Genomic DNA, 21,598 nt, shown 5'->3' on the forward strand with positions numbered 1-21,598 from the left:
AAAAGATTTGAGGGTTATTATTGGGTTTGGGATCAGAGATGATTTGTCTTTGAACCGTTTCATTTACAATCTTTTCTTAATGTTCTTGTGAAATGAAAATGACTGGAAATATCCTCTCATTTGAAACATAAAGAAATAGCCTTAAAGAGGCCAAGTGATTGTCCTTCCTCTCACCCCCAGGGAGATGAAGGTAGGCCAAGAGTAGAGTTTGAATTTTTTTACCTTTAGCCTAGAGACCAGTGTTGGTTGTATTGTTTGAAAATTTTCTGGAATTATGGAGATGAGTATTGACATTAGGAGCATGGCTTAAGTATATTGAAGGTTAATTTGGCACAGTTCTTGCCTTTTCTCATCTGCATCCCACCAAAAAACACTTTTTTTTTTTGGGAATGTGTCTCTAGGTTCAGTAAGACTTGGTCTGAGTCTGGTTCTTGAGGAATTAGAGAACTGACGTTTCTAGCCTACCTGCTTCAGAGTTGTTTTATTCAGGTTTTTCAGCTACAAGCATGTTGAAATTTTAGTGTCTTTATTTCTGTAGGCCGGCTCTTCCCAAGGGGCCTCTTCTGGGCTCTCCGTAGTTAAAGTTCTAAGTGCCAGTGAAGTGGCAGCGCTGTCCTCACCAGCAAGCTCTGCTCCTCATATGGGGGGCAAGACGGGAATCGAGGAAAACCGTAGGCTGGAGCACCAGAAGAAGCAAGAGAAAGCAAATCGGATTGTAGCGGAGGCCATTGCTAGGGCCCGTGCCCGGGGCGAACAGAACATACCTCGAGTCCTGAATGAGGATGAGTTGCCTAGCGTTAGGCCTGAGGAGGAAGGTGAAAAGAAACGCAGGAAGAAGAGCAGTGGGGAGAGGCTCAAGGAAGAAAAGCCAAAGAAGAGCAAAACATCTGGTACCTCCAAAACCAAGGGCAAGAGTAAGCTAAAGTAAGTACCACCCTTTGCTCTTTTGACGGGACATTTGAGGGTAGTGCATACATTTTAAAATTCGTGTTGTATTCAGCAGCTACAAAGCTCAAGGTGATCTATCATTAGAAGATAATAAGGCCTTTCTTTTCTCTGTCCCAAGTGAACACCAAGGCACGGGAAAGATAGCCAGTCTTGTGTTAGGGGTTACATTTAAAAGCTGTGCCTGTGTTTTTCTATATTCTTCCCGATTTTGTATCACCATTGTGTGGAAGACTTCTCACTGGCCTCCTACCACCCACACCAGTAAAAGAGAGCTGCTGTAGACATAGCTGCCCTGTTCTTACATTTCATCTGTGAACTGGGGAAGATTTCAGCAGCCACTGTCAGCCTTAAGCAGTCTTGACAGAACCATGGCTTGCCACATAATTCTTGTCACAATTGACAAGAATTCCTTCTGTGTCTTGTAGCTTCACTCCTTTCTCTCTAGTTTCCACTCCCTGAGATTCTTTAGGCTTTGTGGTGTAATTATAATAATGCTTCATATCTGTACAGGATTTTTCAGCTTTAAAAAGCAAGTTTCATATCTGGTGTCTTACTTGATCCTCAACAGCTGTCAGGCCAGATGTTATCATCAGTGTTTGCTACTTACGAAACTAATGCCCAGCTAGTGACAGAACTGGAACTAAAACAAGGCCTTGTAATTCTTAGTCAAGAATTCATTCTGCTGTGTCTTCAGGTATTTGTGAATACAGTGGTAACAGAGATTTGTCAGATCTGGTGTAAAGGTCAGCCGGTATTTTAGAAAACCTAATGTCTTCTTTTTTCAAACACGCTGCTCAATAGCTGTGTGTCCCACAGACTGAAGATCTAGACACTTATGCCTGGAGACTTTGTACGTGATGGTTTAGATTAATTATATTTTCTTACTCCTAAATTTTCCTTGCCTTCACTGTAACTGAATTTGGTTTTTCCGTTTTAGCACCATCACTCCTGTGGTGGGTAAGAAGAGAAAGCGAAATACCTCATCTGATAATTCAGATGTGGAAGTCATGCCTGCACAATCACCCCGGGAAGATGAAGAAAGCAGCATTCAGGTAAAAGGAGCCCTGAAGAGCTTACTGAGAAAAATCATGTTTTACTTCTGACAGACAGACCAAGAATAGATACTGGGAGACGATAAGCCTATGCACATTTCACCAGTTTTTCTAAACCAGAGGTAGTCCTAAAAAGTAGAAGAGGCAAGATCTGGTCATGGTCATGTCTTTTAAATTTGAATTTTTTTTAGGCAAAAAGCATATTACTATAAAAAAGCAATATTCATTTTCTCAAATTCCAGTGTTTCAAAGACTAAGCAAATATGAAATTATGCTGCAAGATTGTTGTTTTGGGTATGGCAATACTTTGGTTTCTCTTAGCACTGTCCAGCTATCGCCCTTTTGCCTTACTTCTTTCAAAACTTCAGGGTTTTCAATTCTTGCCAAAACTTCAGGGTTTTGGCGCTGAGAACTGGGGTGTTTAAGGTACAATGTTTTTGCTACCTTTTGAAGATGAGAAACATTGGGAAGAGAATAAAAGAAGCTGGACCAGAAGAACTTTAGTCCTCCATCTCTGTTGCCTTATGGTACCATCTTTGGCTCTAGTTTCCAACCATGGAAAGAATGTGTTGTTAATGATTCAGGAGACCCGTGGTACTTCTAAGTAGCTCTAATGGGCCTGGCCAGGTTACTTAGCTATGTATAAATTCTTTATTTGAAAAATGGAGGTTTGGACTAAACAAACCTCAGGTGCCTCACTAGCTATCAGTACTTTATAAATGTCTCCCCTCTTCCTTTTTTTCTTTTGATTTAAATTTTATTTTTATTTTTTTATATCCCCTCTTCCTTAATATGTATTCAGTACCTTGATAAACTGAGACTTCGGTTCTTCTGGGGTATGTTTACATGTGAGGATAGCCAAGACATTTTTGAAAAGGAGAATGAGGCAAAAGCTAGATTTAACAGACGTTAGAGTATATTATGAAATAATAATTACTAAGAGTTTAAAATTAGAGAAGAAATAAGAGATTAGTAAAAGATAATAGAGTCTAGAAGAGGATTCAAATAGTTGTTATGAGAAGTTAGTATATGAGTTAAAAGGCCATTTATCAGTGAAGGGAATTCCCTGGTGGTCCAGTGGTTAGGACTCTGCACTGTCACTTTCGAGGGCCCTGCACTGTCACTTTCGAGGGCCCTGGTCTGGGAACTAAGATCTGCAAGCCGTGTGGTGCAGCCAAAAAAAATAAATAAAAAATAAAAAAATAAAATCAATGGAAAGAAAGATTATTTAATAAATTAAGTTAGGACAACTGGCTACACATTTAGGAAGAAATAAATAAAATTGGATTTCTTGCATTACTCTTTTTTTTTTTTTTTTTTTTTTTTTTTTTTTTTTGCGGTACGCGGGCCTCCCACTGCCGTGACCTCTCCCGTCGCGGAGGACAGGCTCCGGACGCGCAGGCTCAGCGGCCACGGCTCACGGGCCCAGCCGCTCCGCGGCATGTGGGATCCTCCCGGACCGGGGCACGAACCCGTGTCCCCTGCATCGGCAGGCGGACCCCCAACCACTGCGCCACCAGGGAAGCCCCCTTGCATTACTCTTAAACAAAAACAATTTCTAGTTTAATCAAGGGTCTAAATGCAAAAATTGAAATCATGAACCTTTATAAAACATGGATAAGTTTTTTTTTAAATAATTGTAAAATCAGGTAGATCTTTCTAAGGAGAGTATTAAAATTCCCAAGTCATAAAGGGAAAGATCGATACATTTAACTGTATAAAAATTATGCATGGGACTTCCCTGGTGGTGCAGTGGTTGAGAATCCGCCTGCCAATGCAGGGGACATGGGTTCGATCCTTGGTCTGGGAAGATCCCACATGCGGTAGAGCAACTAAGCCTGTGCCACACTGCTGAGCTTGCGCTCTAGAGCCCGTGAGCCACAACTACTGAGCCTGAGTGCCACAACTACTGAAGCCTGCGTGCCTAGAGCCTGTGCTCTGCAACAAGAGAAGCCACCACAATGAGAAGCCCAAAGAGTAGTCCCTGCTCGCCGCCACTAGAGAAAGCCCGTGCGCAGCAACGAAGACCCAATGCAGCCAAAAATTAATAAATATATTTTTAAAAAAAATTATGCATGTGCAGCAACAACAAAATTCTCTAAACAGCATAGTGGTTAAGACCACAGACTGGAGCAAGATTTCTTGGGTTCTCATCCTAACGCTACTGTTCACTAACATTGTCACTTCAGGCAAGTTTACTTAACCTCTTGGTGTCTCAATTTCCTCATCTCTAAAATGCAGATAGTAATATCTACCAAGTAGGGTTGTTAGGAGGCTTAAATGTAAATGTTTATAAAGCACATAGAACGGTGTTTAGGTAAGAGAGCTTAGTAAGAGTTATATATGTGTTTGTTAAATAAACAAAGGGTTAAATAAGGTGTTTGTTAAATAAACAAAACACAAACTGAAGGCAAATCTTTGTGATACAAGAAATACAAAGATTAAAAAAATTTCAAAAGTGGTGTATTAATATGCTAGGGTTGCCAATACAAAATACCACAGATTGGGTAGCTTAAACAACAGAAATTTATTTTCTCACAGTTCTAAAGGCTAGAAGTCCAAGATCAAGAGGTCAGCAGGTCTGGTTACCTCTGAGACCTCTCTCCTTGGCTTGCAGAGGGCTACCTTCTCACTGTGTCCGCACATGGTCTTTCCTCAGTGCGTATATCCCTGGTGTCTTTGCGTGTGCCCAAATTCCCTCCTCTTTTAAGGACACAAACCCAGTTGAATCAGTGCCCACCCTAACTTAATCACCTCTTTAAAGGCCCTGTCTTCAAATACAGTCACATTCTGAGGTACCAGGGGTTAGGATTTTTTTTTTTTTTTTTTTTTTTTTTTTGCGGTACGCGGACCTCTCACTGCCGTGGCCTCTCCCGCCGCGGAGCACGGGCTCCGGACGCGCAGGATCAGCGGCCATGGCTCACGGGCCCAGCCGCTCCGCGGCATGCGGGATCCTCCCGGACCGGGGCACGAACCCGCGTCCCCTGCATCGGCAGGCGGACTCCCAACCACTGCGCCACCAGGGAAGCCCGGGGTTAGGATTTTAACATAAGAATTTGAGGGGATACAATTAAGCCCATAACATTGGTAATACCAGTGTTGGCAATGGAGACCTCACAGTCCCCCAGGTCTTTTCTCCAGAGGTAACCTCTGTTACTATTTTTGTGTATCTTTCCAGAAATATTCTTTACTTTCATGAGCACTCTAATTCCACTACCACTTACTGTATATATTCCATACCTACTCTTCTGTACTGTTGCTTTTTTTCTCCAACAATATATCTTGAAGGTAGTTCTTTATCAAAAAGATAGATCTAGCCATTCTTCCTCACACTCTGTTTTCTATTATGAAAAATTTGAAATATACACCAAAGTAGAGAGATTATTTTTTTATTTTTTGCGGTACACGGGCCCCTCACTGTTGTGGCCTCTTCCGTTGCGGAGCACAGGCTCTGGACGCGCAGGCCCAGTGGCCATGGCTCACGGGCCCAGCCGCTCCGCGGCATGTGGGATCCTCCCAGACTGGGGCATGAACCCGCGTCCCCTGCATCGGCAGGTGGACTGTCAACCACTGCGCCACCAGGGAAGCCCCAAGAGATTATTTAATGACATCCCGTGTTCCATCATCCCAAAAGTTCCCTTGTACCCTCTTTTCAGTCAGTTCACCATCCTCTCCCCCGCACCTCCACATAGGCAACCATTGTGCCCCTTTTTATTACCATAGATTAAACTTAGCCTGTTCTTGAACTTCATGTAAATGGAATCACTTAGTATGTACTCTTGGGTCTTACTTTTTTCAGCATAATGTTGTTCAGATTTATTCATGTTGTTGATGTATCTGAAGTTCATTCTTTTTTTTTTTTCTTGAGAAACATTTTTATTTATGAATATAGCACAGTGTTTATTCATTCTATTAGACATTTGGTTTATTCCCAATTTGGAGCTGTTATGAGTAAGCCTGCAATGAACAGTCTCAATACACATACTTTGTGGACATAGGTTTTCACTTCTCGTAGCTAAATACCCAGGAGTTGATAGACGGTGCGGTAGTTAAACATTTAACCATTTAACTTTACAAGAATCTGCCAGCTTCCGAAGTGATTGTGTCATTTTACACTTCCACCAGCAGTGAGAGTTCCACTATCACTTCATATATTTTGACTATAGCATAATTTGTTTAACCAATCCCCTGTTGATAGGCATTTAGGTTTTCTCTGGTCTTCTACTACCACAAGTAATGCTGCAGAGTTTTGTATATATGTGCAAATTTATCTGTAGGATAATATCTTTGAAGTGGAATTGTTGGATCAAAGGGTATTGTCAAATTTTCTTCTATAGAAATTTTCTTCATGCCAGTATGTACTCTCACCAACAATGTGTGCGTTCCTGTTTCAAATATTTGATCCAACTTTCTGATTTTTGCCACTCGGTTAGGTGCAAGAGAAAAAAAAAGGGGGATCTCAGTTTAGTTTTCAGTTGTAACAATTTTATTCTGAGTGTGAGCATCATTTTACACTAAAAGCCATTCTGTTTTTTTCTATGAACTATTTATGTTATTTGCCCATATTTCTATTGTGTTGATCTTTTTCTTAGTGATTCAAAAGACCTCTTTATGCTTGGGAAATGTATCATATGGCATTTTTTCTCTAGTTTATTATTTGTCTCAACTTTGTTTATGATGGATTATATTGATATTACTCAGATATCTTAAACTTTTTACAAGGTCAAATTGATCAATTTATTAGAAACACCTTCTCTACTCCAGGATTATAAAAAAAAATTCTTCCACATCTTTTTTAAGAAATTTTATGTCTTTTTTTTAACTTTTAAATCTTGCAGTCTTTTTGTAGATTTGTTTCTTACATCCACTAGACGGCTAGTCATCTGTTTTCAATCCCATTTTATAGAATAATCCACTTTTTCCTCACTGATTAGAAGTTCTGTTTATATCATGTTCTAAATCCACATAAGTATTTTAGTCTATATCTGAACATTATTTCCTTGACTTGTTTATCTCTTCTTGGAGAGGTACCAAGTTGTGTTAATTAGTATAGCTTTATATTGTCCTTAATATCTGATAAGGCCAGGTATACTTCTTCATATTTTTCCTGGTTATTCTTAGATGTTTAGTTCTCCATTTGAATTTTAGAATCAGCTTATCTAATTAAAAAATTCTGTTAATTTTGTTTTTCAAATTTATGTGATTAGGGAGGGTATATATATTTCACTATTTATTCAACTCTTTTAATGTCCTATAGCGCTTTAAAGTTTTCTTCACATAGATTTTATATATTTCTTACTAAATTTAATGCTTAAGATAATTAATATTTTCTCAGAAAAAGAATATTTTCTTTTATTGTATTTTCTGCCTTAGTCTCTATAAGAATGCTATTGATTTTTAAAAATTAATTTTATGCCAAGCAAGTTTACTCATTTTCAGTAGTTCTGCTTCTAATGACTCATTTGATTTTGGGCTTTCCAGGGGTTATAATCATGATTGAAAAATAATAATTTTGTCTCTCCATCCTTCCTAATTTTTTTATCATGAGCTGCAAGTATTACTTAGATTATTTAATTAAAAAATCTTTTACTCAACCATTTGAAAGAATAAGGCCGATTTGAAATGTATTGATATGGAAAACATCTCCAAGAGAAATGCTAACAGAAAAGTAAGCAGCAGAACAATACATACAGTATGATCCTATTTATTAAAACAAACAAAAAAACTTTAGAACTAAAACAAAGGAACAATTAGAAACAAAATGTTCTTGCACCTTTGCACTCCAGGGTTGCTCCTCCTCTGAAGTTCATTGCACTCTGCAGGTTGAGAGTCCTGTTTCAGTTTTCTAAGAGCCCCTTGCCAATAGGTTACTTTCAGGTGGAATCTGATACTTTGATAAAACAATTCAGCAAGTTAATATATATTCAGTACATAGAATAAGTTACATGATTTGACATCACATAATTTGATAAATAAGCTATTTATCATCTTTTGGTTTAATGTTTCATAGGGATTTTGGAGTCAAATCTAAGTATATGACTATAGGCGAATAGTTTTAAAGGTTTTCTCCTTGAGAGACCCAAGCAGTTATTTTAACCATTTTTGCCTCTATAGAAGAGACGCTCAAACCGCCAAGTTAAACGGAAAAAATATACAGAGGATCTGGATATAAAGATCACAGATGATGAAGAAGAAGAAGAAGTAGATGTAACTGGTCCAATCAAAACTGAGCCTATCCTGCCTGAGCCAGTGCAAGAACCAGATGGCGAGACTTTGCCTTCCATGCAGTTCTTTGTGGTAAGCTGAGAACTTAAGCAATTTGAGACCTTTGTCTTGCTGCTCACAATCTCTGTTGACTGACTGCATCTTTTGCTACAGGAGAATCCCAGTGAAGAAGATGCAGCCATTGTAGACAAAGTGCTTTCTATGCGTATTGTGAAGAAGGAGGTGAGGCCTCTATTTTTAATGTCAGCCCATAATGCTGCAGTTACAGGCTGTATGTAATGAGCACCTTTGGATGTCAGGCTATATTGCTACAGTGTAGTTACAAGAGATGGTGGAGAAAAGTTAGGTGGAAAGTAGGAACTGTCTTATTGCCACTTCTTTCGCTTATTTGTTTAAACTGGAAAAGGGCTTATTTTCTCCAGCTGTCAAGCCTCCAGCATTGAAATACCAGATTAAGATTTTTAATCCCTTAGTCAGTAATATATTCTGGGAGCATTGGTATGAAGCTCTACCATGTGTGTTAAAATGAAAAGTTCTCTTTGACAAATAAGTTTAGTAACTGTAATTTCTTTCTTCTCAGCTTCCTTCTGGACAATATACTGAAGCAGAAGAATTCTTTGTGAAGTACAAGAACTAGTATGTGATCTGTGCAAAAAAGCTTTTCACCCCAAATTCCTCAGGGTTCTAAAAAGTTCTCCTGTGTAGTCTATCCTGGGTGGGAAAGTGTCCCTTTTTTTATAGTCTCCTCACCTGTTTTTGGTGAGGAAAATGTCTATTCAGAGAGAAGCTCAGGAATTGACTCTTTATATTTACCTGCAGAAAGGTGGGGTGAGGATGGTTCCTGATAAAATCTCTTGTAAAATCCTCTTTACGTTAGTCTAAGATTAAGACCTTGCTGCTCAGAGTGTGATCCGTGGACCAGCAGAGTTAGCATCAGTTGGGTGCCTGTTAGAAATGTGAACTTTCAAGCCTACCCTAGACCAGGTGGTTTGTGTGCAAAATCAAGTTTAAGAAGCACTGACCTAAGAGATTGTCTCCCCATTGAAGCACATAGTCTTATGTCTGATTCTGGCTAATCCCCACATCTCAGACACTAGCTGACCAATTCCCCTTTCTCACACTGTGACTGGCTATTTCCATCCCCTTTAGCTCCTATCTACACTGTGAGTGGGCTACCATCTCCCAACTAGAGAAGGATAAGAGGATCCATCAAAAACTAAAGCGCTTCAAAACCAAAATGGCTCAGATGAGACACTTCTTCCATGAGGTAATTAGGAATAGGTATTGCCTATCATTTATTTCATAGAAGCATAAATTACTGGGGTTATCAACCTTGACTGATTCTTCAAAAGGCTCATAGTTGCTTTGTATATATGGGTATAAAGTGTTCATTTTGATCGTTGGACTTTTCTTACTTAATTGTCCCAGGCTTTGTTTTACCAGGTCTAAATATGGTATTTTTATAAGTTATAGGGTACTTGGAAATTGAGTTTTTTGATATTCATGAAGTATTTTCAAAACAGATGGTAAACTGACCTCTGGTCCACTTGCAACATTCTTCTCCCTCTAATGTCAGTCTTCAGCAGTTGATGGTATCTGTAGACAGAAGCAACCATATCATTAAGAGAGAACATTTATTTTCTCAAATTTCGAATCCAGTATAACTAGAAATAGTGATAAAGGAGCTTTAATACACCATACCCAGTGTTACTACTAGTTAAGTACTGGAACATCTGTAAGGGTCTCTTGAGCTGTATTTTAACTCTCAATTTTGCTTTGAAAGCTTTGTATACATATACCTTTCCCAAAATGGGATTTTTCATTACTGAGTGCCTTGAGAAGAAGAATTCTTTCTCAAAGCTTCTTAAGACCTAAAGAGGAGGACTTCCCTGGTGGCACAGTGGTTAAGAATCCACCTGCCAGTGCAGGGGACACAGGTTTGAACCCTGGTCCGGGAAGATCCCACACGCTGTGGAGCGACTAAGCCCGTGCGCCACAACTACTGAGCTTGCACTCTAGAGCCCATGTGCCACAACTGCTGAGCCTGCGTGCCACAACTACTGAGCCCGCACACCACAACTACTGAAGCCCGCGCGCCTAGAGCCTGTGCTCTGCAGCAAGAGAAGCCACTGCAGTGAGAAGCCCGCACACTGCAACGAAGAGTAGCCCCCGTTGGCCACAACTAGAGAAAGCCCACGTGCAGCAACAAAGACCCAATGCAGCCAAAAAATAAATAAATAAATAAATTTATTTTTAAAAAAAACCTAAAGAGGAGCTAGTAAGAAAGAGTGAAAGAAGGAATAATGTATAGCTTCAGCAAAAAACCCCAGCTGTGGCCAAATACATCTGAAAAAACTATATCACCAGGTTTGCCAATAAATGAGTTACTTTCCACATCACTTGGAGAGGGCAAGTCGGGCCATGTAGGTTTTATAATATCTTTTTATATGAAAATAATGATAATTGCATCGTGGGGGTTTCTTTGTTTTTTGGTCTATGTTCTTTTAAAGCCTAATTTGAGAAATGTATGATGAAACTAATCCCATTCCAATTGGTATTAGATATATAATTTGTGACCCTTGAACCAAGCTCTGCTAACTGACTTGTATGCCAGTTTTGCCTTTATAGGTAAGCCATTTAACCAAATAAATTATTCATTTATTCATTGTTTATTATGTGCTAATCACTATGGTAAACAAATCACACATGGTCTGTGTTCTCATGTAGCTCACTGTCTAATGGGGAGAGAGAGAGATTTAAAAATAATTCAAATTGTGGTAAGTGCCAGGAAAGAAAGAGCACAGGAAGACCTAATAAAAAAATGCCTACTTTGGATAATCAGTGAAGACTTCACTGAGAATTGAATTATGAATGAGTTAGTAAGACCATGAACACATGTAAATAGTATCCCTGGCATGGGAAATAGCAATATATGAAAGCCCTGAGACAGGATGAGGAACTGAAAGGACAGTGGGATTGATGTACAATAGAGAGTGAGTGGCCCGAAATGAGATCAGAAATTTAGGCAAGCAGGTGCTTATAGACCTTTTAGTTTTGTTTTTATTCTAAGTGCAAAGGGGGAAACCACTGGACTATTTAAAACAGGTGAAAGCACATCCAATTTTCTTTTTTTTTTTTTTCTGGTACGCGGGCCTCTCACTGTTGTGGCCTCTCCCGTTGCGGAGCACAGGCTCCGGACACGCAGGCTCAGCGGCCATGGCTCACGGGCCTAGCCGCCCCGCGGCATGTGGGATCTTCCCAGACTGGGGCACGAACCCGTGTCCCCTGCATCGGCAGGCGGACTCTCAACCCCTGAGCCACCAGGGAAGCCCCAATTTTCATTTTTAAAAGATCATCTAGGGTTTCCCTGGTGGCGCAGTGGTTAAGAATCTCCCCGCCAACACAGGGGACACGGGTTCGAGCCCTGGTCCGGGAAGATCCCACATGCTGCAGAGCAACAGAGCCCGTGCACCACAACTACTGAGCCTGCGCTCTAGAGCCTGCGCTCTGCAACAAGAGAAGCCACCGCAGTGAGAAGCCCACGCACCACAACGAAGAGTAGCCCCCGCTTGCCACAACTAGATAAAGACTGTGCACAGCAACGAAGACCCAACACAGCCATAAATAAAATTTATTAAAAAAAAAAGCTCATCTAGACTTTGGATTGGAGAAGAGTAAGCGTGAAAGTAGGATGAGCAGTAAGGAGGCTGTTGAAGTTTTCTAGATGAGAAATTAAGGCTTATAGCAGAGTGCTTTCAGTGGTTAGAGAGAATGGATAGATTTGAGTTTACTTTAAAGTAGAATTGACAGGATTTGGTGTGATGGCTTATATAGATAGGTTTCTGGTCTGAGCAAATGGCTTGAGGTAGAGTCATTTATTAAAGAATGGAAGATTTTAGAAGCAACTGATTTGGGGAAAATCAAGATTTTAGTTTAGACCATGTTAAGCTTAAAATTCTGTAACACATTTCTATCAAGGAGATAGATATACAAATCTGGATTTTTTAGGCTGCAATTTAACTTTGGAATGTATCAGCATATACATAATTATTAAAGCCTTAATAATGAATAGAGTCACCTTCGGGAAAGTTCTATACTTTCTAATAGTTCTGTACTTTTTAAAATTTCTTTCTATAAGGCAATGGATGTAAGCCCAGGGCCAATCCTTAAGCAATTCTCACAAATTTAGAGGACCAGGTGAAGAAGGGACTGTTTGCCAGAGTGGTAGGAGAAAGATTAGGAAAAAGATATGTCACAAAAATCAGGGGGAAAGTGTCTTAAGAAAGAAAGAGATTTTTCCTTAAGGTTTCTTTGAGATCTTTCTTTGAAGCCTTGGGTTATTTATCTTGGGATACCACCCAAAGTTGGATACCAGTGACTTAGGAAAAAAAGAGCCAGTGAAGGTGACTGAGAATTGGCCAAAACAAAAAGTGAAACCAAAATAAAGGCTACCGAAGAGAATATGGTGTCTCAGAAAAGCCTAGGGAAGAGAGTGCTTTGGGGAGAGAATAATGAATTGTTTAATACTTTGTATAGGTAAATTAAGGTGAGTACAGAAACGTTTCCATTATGTTTGGCAATTTGGAGATCATTAATAACCTCGACAAGAGTAGTTCCATTGTGTGATGGAAGTAGAAAGAAGAGTGGAATGGGTGGACAAGTAAGTGAAGGAAGTGATGAAATGGAGGTACTGTGTGTTTAAAACTCTTGGAAAAGTTTGGGTATGAAGCAGAACAAAAGAATAGTTGGAGGGGGATGTAGAGTCAGGGAGGTCTTTTTTTTTTTTTTTTTTTTTTTTTTTTTTTTTTTTTTTTTTTTTTTTTTTGTGGTACGCGGGCCTCTCACTGTTGTGGCCTCTCCCGATGCGGAGCACAGGCTCCGGACGCACAGGCTCAGCGGCCATGGCTCACGGGCCCAGCTGCTCCGCGGCATGTGGGATCCTCCCGGACCGGGGCACGAACCTGTGTCCCCTGCATTGGCAGGCGGACTCTCAACCACTGCGCCACCAGGGAAGCCCAGGGAGGTCTTTTTAAGACGTGAAGTTGCCTGGTTGGGGAACTAAGATCCCACATACCGCAACTAAGCCCATGCTCTCTAGAGCCCACGCACCGCAACTAGAGACACTGCGTGCCGCAACTAGAGAGCCCACGTGCCGCAACTAGAGAGCCCGTGCGCCGCAACTAGAGAAGACTATGTGCCACAATGAAGAGCCCACGCACTGCATTGAAGACCCAGCGCAGCCAAAATAAATAAATTAATTAATTAAAGAAAAGATGAGAAATAGTCAAGCATGGTTGTATGTTATGGGCATGCTCCAGTAGAGAGAGATTCCTAAGAAGGCAAGAAGGAATGGAATCCAAAGCATATATGGAGAGAATGGCCTCTGTTAGGGAGTAGTGACACTTTATCTGGTAACAGGCAAGAGGATAGATGCAAATACATGTAAGTGTGTAGGATGTGGTATTATGAAAATGGGGAACTCCCTTCTTTTCTCTTAATAAATTTTGAAGTAGGGTTATCAGCTAAAGGTTGCATGGAGCAGTGTGTTTCCTGAACAGTGATCTTTTGGTCTTATTGTTTGGTTTCATAATTCCTCTAGGACGAAGAACCCTTCAACCCAGACTATGTAGAGGTGGATAGGATATTGGATGAGTCTCACAGCATTGACAAGGACAATGGGGAGGTGAGTTGGGGCGTGGAGGAACATGAATGGCCTCTTAAAGATTTCTGCCTGTCTGCTTGCCCATCCTTTATTTTTCACATATGGCTGAAAAATTTCTTGGACTGAAAAGGTACTTCTGAATTTTTCTGAGAGGTACTTAGAATGATACTGGGAAGGTAAAGGAGAACAGAGAGAGGCTAAAACGAAAGATTCTCAAATATCTGGGAGCTGTTTTACAAAGACTCATTAACCTTGGCCTCATTTTCTCACAGATTTTATATGGGAGACCCTTGACCTTCAGTTGGGGGTGAGAGGTGGGGATGGAGAAAGGGATACTTTACGAATCTCCAAATTTGTGAATATAAAAATACTTGCATAGACTCATAGCTTTCTTCATGTTGTTGAGAATTATTTATTTCCTGTACTTAGCATCAGTTAAATGCATTTTCATTTGTCACTAAAACAGATACACTGCATTTGTGTCAGTACCTTTAAACAGATGTGAGGTCCTATTCCCACAGGTTCAGATTCAGTACATCTAGGGTGGGATCCAGAGATCTGTATTTTTAAGTTGGTTCTCCAAGGGCTTCTCATGCATAGTTTGATTTGGGAACCACAGCACTAAAGCTTTCTTAGATTGGGTAGCTGATTTTAGATATGCTGAAACACTAGGTGATATGTTTTCATTAATCACTTTTTTTCATTTTCCAAATAAGAGTTGTATAGATCTAAGCCACCAGTGAATTCAGCATTGCTCTCATTTAAATTTACTTAGGCCATGACCCACCTTTTTGTTAGAACTCTTCTCACTTCAAGTCATAGTTGTTGGTTTAACTTTGCAGGGCCACATTTCATCAAGTTGTCATCACTTCAGTCACTGCTTACAGAGTGGGTAGCAGAGCCTTGTTAAGACATCAGTGCTGGATGGTGGGCTGGGCTCACTCACAAGCTAAATGACTTGCTCCCATATATCATCTGTACAGGACCTAAGAGTCAAAGTCTTCCCTCTGTAAAATTCCCAGTTTATTTTATAAGCCTTCAGCATTTCTCAGATAGAACCTTAGATGTCCAAGGCCCGTTACAATTCAGTGTCTTTAAATCCTAAGAAGAATGCCTCAGAAAACATATCTTCTGCTTTTGGGGTTAGGGGTGGGAATTACTGCTTATTGTTCATTTGTGGGAGGTGAGAGTGGAATGGACCAGTTATTAGTCAGGACAGGTTAGCTACTGTTAAATTATTCTCATCGCTTTCAGGATCTCAGCCTTCCCAGCCTTGAAAATCTTATGCTCTCTATCACTATACTTACACCTTCATCTTCCAAAAGTAATTGGACTTTGATTAGGCTCCTCTGGAATGTATTGGGACCAGTATGACAGATGAAAGTGTTTTAGTACCCTGGTACTGTAATTTATGTTCCCAGTGTTGGATAAAAACGTTCTGTTTGCCCATTTCCCCCTCTTCTCCAAAATGAGTTTGTCATCCTTATTACATTACCCAATAGTGGAAATAAATATTATAATAAATATTAAAGTCCTTGGAAGAGTAAGGGTGCTGGAAATATGTGACGTGGACAAATGTCTTTATGTAGAAAGTGACCTGAGTCACTACAGTAAAGAAAAAGGTCAAAGAGAAATTACATTAATTCTAGGTATTCCTTGATCTACATCTCTATTGAGACACATATCTTCATACTTCTTGCTGGCTGTTTTAAGGGGTATTCTATGAGTTGATAATTAGAGATTTCCTGGTGATTACACTAGGCCCAGTCTAATTTTTCTCGATTCATATAAGCTAAATATGGAAATGCAGTCCGGTCAGTGATCAGTCATCTTGAGTAGTGAGAATAGGAGCCATATTACCACTGGTCACTGCCCCGTCCCTTGCACTAGAATGCCTACATAGAGCATAGCACCGTAGTTGGAGCTTCAGCATTTCCCCTTCCTCTTCACTCTTAGCTCTCTTCGGGGATACCTCTTGCAGTTATCTCCTAGCTTCCTGGGGCTCGCAAGAAAATCTCTTTACCACCATATGGCTGCTCTTTGAAATAGCATCTGCGCTGAGAGCTCCAGGAGCTCAGAAGCCCAGTGATTTCAGTCCTGCTCTGCTCCTATGGATTTAACCTGTTCTTTGCTTCTACAGTAGCCTGGCTTCTACTGTATCAAATCTGGTGCCAGGAGGATAGTATGAAACAGGGCTACCATATCTTTTAATTCAATAATTAACAATAATTAATTCAGTTCAACAATTCAATTTCAGTCTAATTGAACACAATAAAGGATTTTTTGTGTTTGTTTAATCTGCTTGGTTGGTGAGCCTAACGTTTCAGTGCTTAGTGTTCTAGATGGTGCTGGGTAGGAATTTCACTTACAGACTCTGATAAATTGTCTGGAAGCAGGATCAGAGCCATAAATAGTACAGTGCATCAGCAGGTGAGCCTCTGGTGTTTTCAGCCTGACTTTTTTGGCTTTTGGCACCTTTCTAGATATTGACACTTTGTGATCTGATTCTTTAGTCAAATTCTTATCTTTTAATCACGGCAGAGAACACAGAATCGTTTCATTAAGGCTTTGGCTTTTTTCTCTCTTAGCCTGTAATTTACTACTTGGTAAAATGGTGCTCTCTGCCCTATGAGGATAGTACATGGGAGCTAAAAGAGGATGTTGATGAGGGCAAGATTCGAGAATTTAAACGGATCCAGTCAAGGCACCCAGAACTCAAAAGGGTGGTAAGTATATCTGCATTTAGAGTGTAAAGTCCATATAGGCAATGATTTAATTTTCTTTGTTTTAGCTTTTTATTACGGAAATTTTCAAACATATATAAAAGTTGAAGAAGTAGTATAATGTAACTGTCACCCAACTTTAACAATGAACACATAGCCAATCTTGTTTCACATATTTCTCTACCTACTCATTTCCCAGATTATTTTAAAAGAAATCTCAGATTCCTTCATTTTATGTGTAACATTTCAGTGTTTATGTCTAAAAGATAAATAGTACCATTGTTACACTTGAAAAAATTTAACCATCCCTAAATATCATCAAGTAAGCAATCACTGTATTTCCCTGATTATCTTCTAACTTTTGTTAAATTGTTTGAATTAAATTCTAAGTAAGGTCTATATATTGCTATTAGTTAATATATATCTCATATATATCTTTCTTAATTATAGTTTCCCCTTGATCTCCTCTCCCTCCTTTGCAGTTTTCTCTTGAAGAAACCAGGTGATTGTTCTCTAGGGTTTTCCATAGTCAGTTTGCCAGTTACATTCCCCTTGGTACCTTTTCTGTCCCTTATATTTCACATAAATAGTTAGATGTAGAGCAGTAATGTCTGTTAGAACTTTTTATAGCCGTTCTGTCCAATACAGTAGCCACCAGCCACATTTCAAATGCTGAGTAGTCACATGTGGCTAAAGGCAGATATAAAACATTTTCTATCATTGTAGACAGTTCCATTAGATAACACTGTTCTAGAGGCTGCGTCAGGTTGGGGAGGGAGACCACTAAATCCACTTTATAGATGGTTCTGATAGGTTGTCTTTTGTGATATAGCCATTTTTGTTCATTGTTGAGATCCATTCTTTAAGGAGTTTTAAATGGTGATTCTATCATTTCTTCATTTATTAGACAGAATCTTCTGTAAAAAGAAATATGTTTCACCTACTGTTTGGTTACCCTAAGGTACAGATGGTATAGGAATGGAGGATAAATGCTTTATTTATTTACCTTATCCTTTATTTCCCAGTTTCAAAATAATGAAGTACTTCCTTAGCACCCTCCAAAAGTGATCAGTGGGCTTTTTCTCTTTCCTTCTTCCTCTTTTTTTTTAAAAGTGTCATTATGGACTCATGAGTTTGAATATATTTAACATGTTAATGTTTTTGAATTGACTTCAACTATTAGAACTACCTAGTAAGTTTACCTAATTTCGTTAGTGTCTCCATGCCATTTATTCAAATTTTCTATTTTTTAGAATCGTCCACAAGCAAGTGCCTGGAAGAAGTTGGAGTTGTCACATGAGTATAAAAACAGAAACCAATTAAGGGAATATCAGTTGGAAGGGGTCAATTGGCTGCTCTTTAATTGGTATAACAGGTAAAGAAAAGAGTAGGACCATAACATATAGGCTTAGTCTGAGATTATTTTTCTTTTCTGTTGAAACGGTTTCTTTTTAAGTACTTTTTAAAAAGATGGTCTCTTTTGACTTGCTTTTCTTTTTCCGTGATGAATCTGCAGGCAGAACTGCATCCTGGCTGATGAGATGGGATTGGGCAAAACCATTCAGTCCATTGCCTTCTTACAGGAGGTATATAATGTGGGCATCCATGGCCCCTTCCTGGTCATTGCCCCACTGTCCACAATTACTAACTGGGAGAGAGAATTCAACACGTGGACAGAGATGAACACTATTGTGTACCATGGCAGTCTGGCCAGCCGGCAGATGATTCAACAGTATGAAATGTACTGTAAAGATTCACGGGTGAGTTGTATGTAATACAAATATTATGGTTTAGAGAGTAGGCCAAGGTACCTGGTATTTTAGAGGCTTTTATATGAATCAAAGACTTTTATTGAGACTCTCTGTGATTTAAGGCAAAATTTTTGTTTAGATTGTGCAGGGCATTTTTTTTACTTCGCTCTTTTTATCCAGTGGACATTTTAATCCAGTGGAAATTCTGACTTTATTTATGAATACATATATTTAAAATAGAGTTTTATCAGCATTGATGTTTTCATCGAGAAAGAATTTTCCAGAATGAAATTCATTTAGCTACTTTATTAATTCCTTGATCCATATGGTGGTGAACGTAAGCCATGTCCTTTCTTTTTTTTTTTTTGCGGTATGCGGGCCTCTCACTGTTGTGGCCTCTCCTGCTGCGGAGCACAGGCTCCGGACGCGCAGGCTCAGCGGCCATGGCTCACGGGCCCAGCCGCTCCGCGGCATATGGGATCTTCCCGGACCGGGGCACGAACCCGTGTCCCCTGCATCAGCAGGCGGACTCTCAACCACTGTGCCACCAGGGAAGCCCCATCTTTTCTTAACATTGAATTTTATGAGACTTTTTTTCCTACCATTAGTTTCCTGTGGTTTTTATTTCTACCAAACCAAATTTGTTCAAGTCGTATTTTGTTGCTCTTAATTTTGCTAAGATAATTGGATTCTTCTGTCCACTTTTTAGATAGTAACCAATATTATCACTTACTACATTAGCTATTTCATTTTTAGTTTTATCTTGTATGTTTCAGCAGCACTCAACATTTGTGGATTTTAGTGTTTACCAACAGAAGGTGTAGGGCTGAAATACATGAGGTAGGCATGCAGCAGAGTCAAAAATGTCCAGCTTCATTCAGTGAAGTCTGTCATTTTCCCAAGAAGCTGAGTGTGCTGAGGAGGCAGCGTATCTTAGATTCAGTGGTTTGGCACTGTTCTATCAGGAAGATGAACAGTGGCAGAGGTGGGTGGTGGTGCAGTTGGTATTTCCTATTAAGCCTGCCTGAATATAAAAAACGGATGTGTGATTCGGAAGAGCATCTCCTTTAGGTACATTTTAGGCCTTTTCTGACTTTATTGCCTTCATGCTTAGGGGCGCCTCATCCCGGGTGCATACAAGTTTGATGCCCTGATCACCACTTTTGAGATGATTTTGTCAGACTGTCCCGAGCTTCGTGAGATTGAATGGCGTTGTGTCATCATTGACGAAGCCCATCGACTAAAGAACCGTAATTGCAAGCTGCTTGATAGTCTCAAGCACATGGACCTGGTGAGTTCCTCTCACTGACTTGTGGGCAGAAACACCTGGAATTAAAGAAATCCTAATTCCCTATGGAATTAATATAACCTTAATTTAGAGAAGAAAAGAATGAGTCTTGGTATTGGGTGGTGGGTATGGCCTGTGGGAATGGTAACCTGAAAGTCATAAAATTCATATAAATTTTAGAGTTGGTAGGTGATTGTAGGTTAATGGTTCTCAACTGGGTGGAGAGGTTGGGTATTACGTTAGTTACCTATTGCTGCATAACAAAATATCCAAAAACTTAGTGGCTTAAAACAGCTATATTTTTCATGATTCTCTAGCTCAGCAACTTAGGCTGGGCTTGGTGAGCCCATTCTTTTGGTGGTCTTGCCTGGAGTCAGTAATGCAGCTGTAGCTGACAGTTGATGCTGGTTGTTGGCTGGGTCATCTTCCACATGGCCCGTCACCCCCTGTGGGCCAGACTTTGCTTCTGTACATGATAGAGTCAGGGCAGTGTTCCAAGAGGGTAAAGGTGGAAGCTGCAAGGCCTTTGAGGCATAGGCTCTGAAACTCACATGATATCACTTCTGCTACATTCTCTTTGTCAGAGCGAGTTACAAGGCAAGCCCATGTTCAAGGGGTGAACCTTGATAGGAGGAACTACCGAAAATTATTGGCCATATTTAACCCAGCACAGGTACATTCTTCAGAGGGGGACATGTTAGGATGTCTGTGGGGAGTTGAGTGTGGAGAGGCATATTTAATTGGAAAAAAACGTATTCTGAATATTTCTTTACTGGCTTATAATATTTAAGATAAATTAATATGTTAAATAATATCAAGGGTTTTCTTGAATATTTTATCAAAAGAGGGAGCAAGTAAAAAAGTTAAGAGAGTAGTCTGGTCCATTCCCATAATTTTACAGTTAAAGAAATGAAAGCTAAAGTTATATACTTGATAGAAAACCCTAGAAGTCCTTCTGAGTTTTATCATTCTTCTGTGTTCTCCATTTCTAGGAGCACAAAGTGCTACTCACAGGAACACCATTGCAAAATACAGTGGAGGAACTGTTCAGCCTGCTTCATTTCTTGGAACCTTCACAGTTTCCGTCAGAATCAGAGTTCCTCAAGGACTTTGGGGATCTCAAGACAGAGGAACAGGTAGGAAGTCTGTCTAATGCAGTACTAACCCAGGACAAAAAGAGGTAAAGTTTGTACTAGGCAGATATCTACTGTCTTAGATTATCACAGGCTGTTCTGAACTCCTGTATGTAACCTTGTGCCTACATCATTTGTGGCATTGTCCAAAGTCTACTTTTCTCAGATACTGGAAAACTCTCATGGTATTTCTCCATGTTTCCACCTAATGTGAGAATGTTTGTCCTCATGTTAGTGATTTCTTTTTTCTCTGTATTGGGCACAGGTTCAAAAGCTACAGGCCATTCTCAAGCCAATGATGCTGAGAAGACTCAAAGAGGATGTTGAAAAGAACCTGGCACCTAAGCAGGAAACCATTATTGAAGTAGAGCTGACCAACATTCAGAAGAAATACTATCGGGCTATTTTGGAGAAGAATTTCTCCTTTCTTTCCAAAGGGGCAGGCCATACTAACATGCCTAATCTACTCAATACAATGATGGAGTTGCGCAAATGCTGCAACCACCCATATCTCATCAATGGTGAGGGAATTCCTGGAAAATACTTACATTTCTGTGTTACCTTGAGTAACAAGGTACCCTGTGTTACCTTGAGTAAGTGATATTCCTCAGGAACAATGTATGCATTGACTGATCCATCCTAATTTGGGAATAAAGGAGATTTCTCCTTTTAAAACAATTCTCATTTGGAAGTCTTCCTGTAGTTCTTTCTACCCCTTTGATCCTGCATAATCACCAAAGTTAAAAAGGATTTGCTCTTTAGAATTTCATGAATAAGAACTCAAGTCATGCTGTTCTGTCTTCAGTGGTACTCCAT

General features: G+C 39.8%; 1 protein-coding gene across 1 annotated transcript in view; it reads left to right on the forward strand.

The window, feature by feature from the left end:
* CHD8 (chromodomain helicase DNA binding protein 8) overlaps positions 1-21,598 on the forward strand; it is a 39,474-nt gene that overhangs the window by 2,276 nt on the left and 15,600 nt on the right. The window contains exons 3-15 of the mRNA XM_065871967.1: positions 539-924; positions 1,886-2,000; positions 8,115-8,297; positions 8,379-8,447; positions 8,806-8,861; positions 9,375-9,492; positions 13,825-13,908; positions 16,476-16,613; positions 17,864-17,985; positions 18,127-18,370; positions 19,476-19,652; positions 20,642-20,785; positions 21,048-21,303. Of these exons, the coding sequence (XP_065728039.1) occupies positions 539-924; positions 1,886-2,000; positions 8,115-8,297; positions 8,379-8,447; positions 8,806-8,861; positions 9,375-9,492; positions 13,825-13,908; positions 16,476-16,613; positions 17,864-17,985; positions 18,127-18,370; positions 19,476-19,652; positions 20,642-20,785; positions 21,048-21,303 (2,092 nt within the window). The remainder of the gene's footprint in view (positions 1-538; positions 925-1,885; positions 2,001-8,114; positions 8,298-8,378; positions 8,448-8,805; positions 8,862-9,374; positions 9,493-13,824; positions 13,909-16,475; positions 16,614-17,863; positions 17,986-18,126; positions 18,371-19,475; positions 19,653-20,641; positions 20,786-21,047; positions 21,304-21,598) is intronic.

Source organism: Phocoena phocoena, chromosome 2, assembly GCF_963924675.1.
Source record: "Phocoena phocoena chromosome 2, mPhoPho1.1, whole genome shotgun sequence".
NCBI classification, from domain to species: domain Eukaryota; kingdom Metazoa; phylum Chordata; class Mammalia; order Artiodactyla; family Phocoenidae; genus Phocoena; species Phocoena phocoena.